This window comes from Biomphalaria glabrata, chromosome 17, assembly GCF_947242115.1.
Source record: "Biomphalaria glabrata chromosome 17, xgBioGlab47.1, whole genome shotgun sequence".
Lineage (NCBI taxonomy): Eukaryota > Metazoa > Mollusca > Gastropoda > Planorbidae > Biomphalaria > Biomphalaria glabrata.
Window position 1 is genome coordinate 8,393,139 of NC_074727.1, and position 8,033 is coordinate 8,401,171.

Sequence of the window (8,033 nt, forward strand, 5' to 3'; positions counted from 1 at the left end):
CTCTATTTATTGCACTTATAGGCAGAAGCTTCAAAGTGGCAGACAGCATCATGTCATGAGCCGAATGTGGCACTCTGGCCTTGGGTTGGGCATCACCATTCAAAGTATTTATTTGAATTTTTGAATAAACAAAAAATATAACTTATTATAATGAATTTTAGGATTGAGTTAAGAGACAAAGATTAGGTTACATTTAGAATCAATTTTTTGTTTACTTTTAATGTGAGAATAAAAATACTCAGAATGAAAGTTGTTGTTTTTTTTACTTTTACCTTATAAATTGATATATTTATAAATTTTGTATATTTTCTGAATTGTCTTTGAATGCTCACAAGGTCTGAGAGGGGAACTTTACTTTACTAGTCTGTTTTCTTAATGTTAAGATAAGACTGTACACAAATTTAAAATGAAGATTCATTTCTCTCCCAGTTATTATCCCAATATTATCATGCATAAACAAAAAAAGGACTAAAAAAAAGGACTAAAAAAAAAAGGAATTTAAAAAAAAAGGAATAATCAATATCCCAGAAACTTTTCATCATCGGAGCAGATGCATCGGAGCAGATGCATGACGCCAGCAGCATCAATTTGTCAAGAGTGAATGTGTCTGGGAAGGGGATGGGGGGAATATTGATTCAAGAAACATAAAATCAATGGTGGCATTGTCACAAGAATGGCAATTACCTGCAGAGTTGATAAAGAGTAGGGAGAGAGAAAGGTTTACCACTAAGTGACTGATGGAGTGTTGATTGACTAAAAGGAGACAGAGGTAAAGAACATGCTCTCTACCCCCCTCCTCTCTGATCAATTGTATCTTGCATGTCTTATAAGTAAAGCCATGTATACTTCATGACAAGACAACTTGATTCCTTACCCCACAGAAACTCAGTTATTCTAAATGAGTATGTTTTGAAAAATGTAGCTTGGTTTTAAGCATACTTTGTTTGATTACATACTGGTACAATTATTGTTGCTTTTTGTTTTTAAAGTTGAATCACTCTGCATTTAAGTCACTGATTAACATGCATGACTAGATTGACCTGGGAACACGAGTAGGATGTAATTATCTTTTTGTTTTTTTGAATAAAACGTCTTTATTTGATAAGATTTATCAATAACTGATTTGACTTCAAGAAAACCATGTCAAGGATAAGCTAAATGGTTAATAAACCAAAATAAAAGTAAATGTATCATTGATCTTTGTCCAATTATTTGACTTTCTCCTATTTCTAAAACAATGCCAGGATACAACTTTTTAAAATTGCTTTTGTATATTGCATCTTCATGCTAAAAGCTTGTTCAGTGCACTATGGTCCAATTTCTTTTGTGGACCAGTGGGAGATTTCCTTACTACTTTAAGCAATCAACAAACACAATTTATTTCAAGTCGGATTTTTATTTCAAGCTACCTTTGCAAGTAGGCAAGTGGTTTATGCTTCCCAGCCACACATCCCACTTTTAGAAGATTTACTGGGCTTAAGCCCAAGGAATGCAGATGAATCGTTTTAATTAACACCATGAATACAATTCTGCATCCCTGGCAAGACAAGAATTTGTCTGAAAAATTCCACTCTAAGAACCAAAAATAAGAATTATTCAGACAACAAGTTCACAAACAAATGTCCTCACCACCAGAACTATAATTACAATAGTGGTATTAGAATACTTTGAGAGTGAAGAAAATGAAAAGGTAGAGGATCAAGGTCTTGTTCAAACTAATGGAAGATGATAAAACAAACACAACTCTGGTAATGATTTAAGATGCTGATAAGATCTATTAAAGCAGCAAAAGAAAAGGAAAAAGAAGATCTGCTTTCTCTCTGCTACTTCTGCTAAGATTAACATCCCCATCTAGGAAAAGGATAGCTTCATCTCAGACCACTCCAGATAGATAAAAAAAAATCTCCAACTGTAGAATTTCCTTCTAAAGGGAGGTATGTTCGGGGGGGGGGGGGGGGGGGGGGGGGGGGGGGGGCTTCGTATTTTTTAAAATAGTATATTTTGTAATTATATCAAATTGGTTATGCTTGGCTTCTGAACCAGGGCTCCTGAGTTCAAATCTTGATTTTTACTTTCGGGATCCTTAGGGTGCCTCTGACTCCACCCATCTCTTATGGGTACCTGACTTAGTTGGGGAAAAGTAAAGATGGATGGTCATTGTGCTGGGCACATGACACCATCATTAACTGTCAAAGAAATAAATGACCTTTACATCATCTGCCCTATAGAATGGAAGGGGTACTTTACAATCTTGGCTTCTTACATCAACCGCTTGTCCATGTTGATTGTAAGTATGCTGCTTTTAAAGTTGTTAGCCCCGTTTCCTGTGAGTATGCTTATCATACTCATCTGTACTTAATGTTAACCCACTAGTCAGTTATGTCTGGGTGAATGAGAAAAGAGTTACTGTATCAAGTGAACTTTGACATTAAGATTTAATGGGACCTAAATGAATATGCATGGACATGACTAGAAAAAAAGCAAAAAAAATATATCAAGTTGTGGTTAACAAAGTTATGTTCACTTGTATAATATTTATGCTAACTAAAGCTCCATAGAATCATCTATTCGTAACTATTCGTAACACAATTTTAAGTAAACTTTCAACACTCAAGTTAAATCAGTTCTTCTACAGCTTTGAAGACAATGAGACTTTTGGAACACAAGGTTAAAGAAACAACAGTTTTCTCAACAAATGCTTATACCAAATCTTGGGCTCAAGTAGCCTAAAGTCAGTTCAATTGCCTGTTAAAGTGAAGAACTATACAGAACACCACAATCCAAAAAATTTCAAGATAAAAAATGAAGCTGGATATATATAATGATGTCAGAGGCAGGTATGGTGAGAGTGAATATTTTATTTTTTTGTTGATATTTTGGTATGATATTTATATCGCTTTGTTTTTGTACTCCCAGGTTATGAATGTGAACAGTCTGCACATGTTATGAACTGAATGTTTTAGTTTTCCTTGAATGTGAGAGGGAGTGCTATAGTCAGTGGGGTCTTCTTCCCAGTCCAGGATGGTTGGACAGTTGTTTCCTGGACCAGTGTTTATGCAGTTAATATTTTCTGAGAGTGTTGCTGTCATTATGTATGTTTTTGGATATTAAGGTTATTATTATTTTCCTGGATAGCTAGAGTTTCTTGTGGAGTTTATTAGTAGTAATTAATTGTTCGTAAGTAACCCTTTGAGCCAAGTGAGAAAAGAACCTGATAAATGCTACCATGTGTAGCCAGCAAAATGTTTAATTACACTATGAAGGTAAATAGATGATTGAACAAATGCAAAAAAAGATCTGTCTTCGACATACTGTTCTACTACTAGTCAACTTCCATACATTGGGGGAAAACTGTTATCACACCAAAACAATGCACTCTAATTCTGTCAAGGATAGTGCACAAAACAGAAGGGCCCACTCTTGAGTTGTAACAGTATACAGGACGATTCAAAGTCTAAAAAGAAGAATATTAAGGATTAAGACTTTTCCACTGAATACATCAAAAAAACAAAATGAAATACATAAATTACCTCATCTTCATCATCCTCATCATAGTTGGAGGATAAAGAAGAGACAGGTCTGGTTTTGTGCTTTGATGGGGCGCTAGTTGATCTGTTCTTGTAACTCTCACTGCTACTTGGGTTTGACTTGGCCCTCTTCCTAGACTCTGATCGAGGGCTAATGTATGGGAGAATATCTGTATCTCGTTTTCGTTCCCTTGACATCTTTAAAAAAGTAAGTGCATCTTACAGTTTCCAAAGTTGAAATAAGAAGGGAGTGTCTACTCTAAAGAATATATCCCCTCCCTAGTTATCCTTTCAAAATATTTTAACTTAACACTGAGATATACAAATGCTGTTTGAAAAAAAAAACTTGAAAAAAAATATTAATATGATTGATTTTATTCAATTTGACAAAAGCAAATTAAAATTGATTGATTTTATTTAAACAATCCTTTCCTAAGGTACGATTCTGAACACAATTGCAAATAACTTTAAATGTATTATATTCTGATCCCAAATATTTGCTATTCTGAAAATTAATTTTTCCACAAAGCGACAAGATATGTCCAGCAGCATCACAGATTTATTTTTATATTTTAACTCTAAACACTTAGCCGAAGTTTACATTGAGTTTGCATTCATTATATTATTATTATTATTATTATTATTATTATAAGTCACAATTATAAATTTGACATAACATAACAAGGGGTTGTAATAATTAAAAAAAAAAAAAAAATTCTGCACATTGCAAAACATTAATAAATGGATTGAAAAGTAAATATGAAAGCATGAATTCCTACCCTAACTCTTCTGACTAATTCTATCTTGGCTATTTCTTCCAGTTTTTTCCTAATCTCAGCCTGCCTCATTCTCTCCAGGTCAAGTGTCTTGTGAACAATGGCCTGTGCCAGCATTTCCTTCACATGCTGCTTGTGCTCCCTACGACACATGTTCAATCTGTAAGTATTCTCTGAGACTATGTGACCATCTCGATTGATCTAATAAAGATACCAACAGTTTTTTTTTCATCACATATATGGATTATATGGATTTATTTCTTCTCACTAAAGCTAGAAATGCCTATAAAAATCATCTTAAAAGGTAAAACTAAGTTTTTTAAAATGTTTATAAAAAAAAAATTAGTAAGTTTAGTCAAAGAAATTTCTTTTTTCAATTTTTTTTTTTTTTTGCAACATACAAAGACTAATCATTCTAAATTTATAAAATCCTAATCTTATCTTATAAAATATAGACATTACTTTGAAAAAGATGATTATGTCCATTTAGGTGAGTCTAAAATCCTCTCTAGCAAATACCCTGGACAGAAACCTGATTTCCCCTGTTTCCATGACCAAGGTAAATGGCCAACTTTTGAATGTCTATAATAGCAGCAACTTAATGTTAGTAAAGAACCAACTTTTAAGCCATTCAAGAAAAAAGGTCGACATTTTATTGCGGAGAGCAGTTCTAGATAGAAAATTCTCTCATAACCTTTGACTAAAATAGCGTAATTTTTCTTCACTTTATCTGTCCTAAAGAAAAAATTAACTTCATATATAATCATGCAAAAAAGGCTGCCTGAATTTGGCACATTTAGTCTCTCTTACAAACCTCAACTATATTCAATATAAGTAAGTTTGAACCCTGCCATATTGAGGGAGGCTTAAGCTAGGATGTAATGATCTTCAATCCTGAAGGAATGGGCTAAACTAACAAGACAAGTCATGTGTTCAATACTTACCAAGCCAGCTTTTATTAAATGCCTGCGCATCCGAGTACTGGTGAAATATCCTGACAAATTACTGTCTACAAGACTGTTGTAATGGGACAAAGGTCTAATTAAAGAAAAATAAATGATATTTTTATTAATTTAAGTGATAATAAAATGTCCTTTTCTCTTATCTTATCTTATATAATACAGATGTTACTTCAAAAAAGATTATTACATCTAGCCTGATTAACATTAAACTAATGCTTCATTAAATAAAATTCATTTAGAATCTAGAATTTATGCCTTGTGCTGCAAAATCATGTCTGAATTTATCAATAAATGTAGATTGGGAATACCTTAATTTGTTCTTAGAGCTGTCTAATCAACCAAGCCATGTCACCTAACTATGTCCACATGAGTCTACAGGCCTTTAGATACAGTGGAATCTGATTACTTACTTAGACTTAGACCCTCCCGCACCGTTCGGCACATTGGGCGGCAAGCTGTCTCCATAAAGATCTGTCATTGGCAATGTCTGAAGCCTCCTCCCACCTGGTGTCCACTGTTCTGAGGTCCTCCATGAAGGTGTGTCGCCAATTAGTATGAGGACGTCCCTGTTTGTGCTTTCCTCATATTGGCTTCCATGTTATTGCAATTCTTGGTGTGCATAGTTCATTTTGACGTAGGACATGTCCCGCAAACCTCATGCAACGCTCTGTCACAACCTCACTAAGTGTTCAACTCCCAGTTCAGCATAGGATTTCCTTGTTTGAGACCCAATCTGTGTAACTGACTCCCAAAATCCGTCTCAGCCATTTTTGTTGAGCCACATTTAGTCTTTTCTCAATTTTGACAGATGTCTTCCATGTCTCACATGCATATGTAGCAGTTGGAATGATGATTGTGTTGAGAAGGTGTATTTTTGTCTTGAGTCCAATGGCTTGGCTAGTCCAAATAGGCTGCAACTGATTAATTGGACCTAATTGGGACATGACTGTTTTGGTTCATTTAATCAGATTGTTACTTAAGGATTTGAGCCAAATAAGCAGCTTGTCAAAGTAACAGGATTGGACTGTATATATTTAGTTGTTCATTCAAACCATGTTCTAATACAAATGAAGTTTTAAGTCTTACACAGGTTAGATAATGCAAGGATACGTAGAGGTATTTTGCCATTTTTATATTGTGTTTAATAGGGTAGGAAAGTGGTTTAGCAACTTAAATTTGCTATTTGACATATATTTTCTTTTAGAAAACATTATTTAATTAATTTATTTAAATGTGATTGGCTCCATTCATTTAACAAAAAATAATACATCTAGATCTAAATTATAAACCTTAAAATAATAATGAGGATCTAGATTTATTATATAACATTATGCCTCAATGATATATAGACTCTAGAAAGATAAAGTAAGAACCTAAAAGTCTCAAAACTATTATGGAAATGGGAGTCTTAAAAGTGTAACTATTATTTTTTTTTATTCCTTTCAATATCAAATAGCCTAGAATAGATCTGATGTAAAATTTGTCAAGATCTAATTCACAATATTGATTCCTCTTGAATCTAATGCTAGATAATTATTTTTATTTTATATTAGAATATCAGAGCTAAAGTTAACTCAACGTGTTACTACTAGCTAGCCTACTAAACTACAGTACTAATGAATTATATAACTCTAATATACTTAAATAGATTACTAGATCTATAACTTTTACTTCATACTTGACAAGTTGATTTTTAATAATATTTATTAGTCTTCAATTGAATTTGATTCTAATCTGTCTAGGACCTTATGCCTTATCTAAATCAAATAGCTACTTACCCCTGGTCAATGTGGCTCATGTTAAGTTTCTCGGAGTATTCTACAAAAATACGAGACTAATAACTGTACATATTATTTAAACAATACTTCAATTAATCCATGTCGCTTTTGACTTTAGTGTTCGTCTAGATTTACATTCTTTGATTCTCCGCCATAACAAAACAACTCGTCGTCCGGGAGAATCACGTGACAGATCAAGATCTTGGTGCCGTCTGTCTGTGATCTCTCCATTTAAAACCCAGACTACACACTACACAGATGTAGACTTTCTAGACAATGTTAATCAATGAATCGTACACAAAATGTAGATCCGAATATTAGATCTAGATTATCCAAATTTATTTTATTTCCTAACTTCCAAATTTAGATCTAGACTCCAGATATAGGCTACCGTAGGCCTACTAAAAAAAAAAATGCGAGTAGCGGCTTTCGCTAAAACCTCGCGGGTCAGTCGTAATCTAGTGTGACCTCCGAATCTAGACGCCTGGTGATCTTTACATGATGAGCACACGTTACACACACGACACAAATGAGCATTCACGGTAGTTACCATAGATGAACAATAACAGACGAGTATTGTCATTAACAGACACAATGTATGAGAAAAACAAGGATCATTGTTATAGGTATTAATCACAGAGAAACTGCTTTATTGGTTAAATTAGATCTATATCTAGATCTATGACTGTCATAGCCCGAGCCGCAACGCTAGAACTGAACCCCGTGTCATCATTATGTAGCCTAAAGTCTCGGGTTTTTCAAGGAGTCGAAATGCCCATGTCATTTATAGTAGGCCTACAAAATATGTGAATGGAATATCCTGTGTGAAATCAAATGTATATTGGGTCAAACTTTACGGAATGATATCCGTAGGTAGACTGTTCCATCTAATAAGTAGGCCTTACTGTCGTTAATTTCTATTCCTTTCATAAACGCAATTTGTTTACATAAAATTGTGTTCCATTATAGGCCTATTTAATTAAAATAAAT

The 8,033-nt window shown here is 33.7% G+C and overlaps 1 protein-coding gene across 2 annotated transcripts in view; it reads right to left on the reverse strand.

Annotated features, from left to right (window-relative positions):
* The window catches only part of LOC106071593 (glutamate-rich protein 3-like), a 38,270-nt gene extending 30,985 nt beyond the window's left edge, over positions 1–7,285 (reverse strand). For both annotated transcript variants that reach the window (XM_056015438.1, XM_056015437.1), the window contains exons 1-4: positions 7,044–7,285; positions 5,248–5,341; positions 4,307–4,504; positions 3,531–3,725 (exon numbers count right to left, since the gene is read on the reverse strand). In XM_056015438.1, coding sequence (XP_055871413.1) covers positions 3,531–3,725; positions 4,307–4,504; positions 5,248–5,341; positions 7,044–7,063 — 507 coding nt within the window. In that variant the 5' untranslated portion in view covers positions 7,064–7,285. The remainder of the gene's footprint in view (positions 1–3,530; positions 3,726–4,306; positions 4,505–5,247; positions 5,342–7,043) is intronic.
* Between the last annotated feature and the right edge of the window lie 748 nt (positions 7,286–8,033).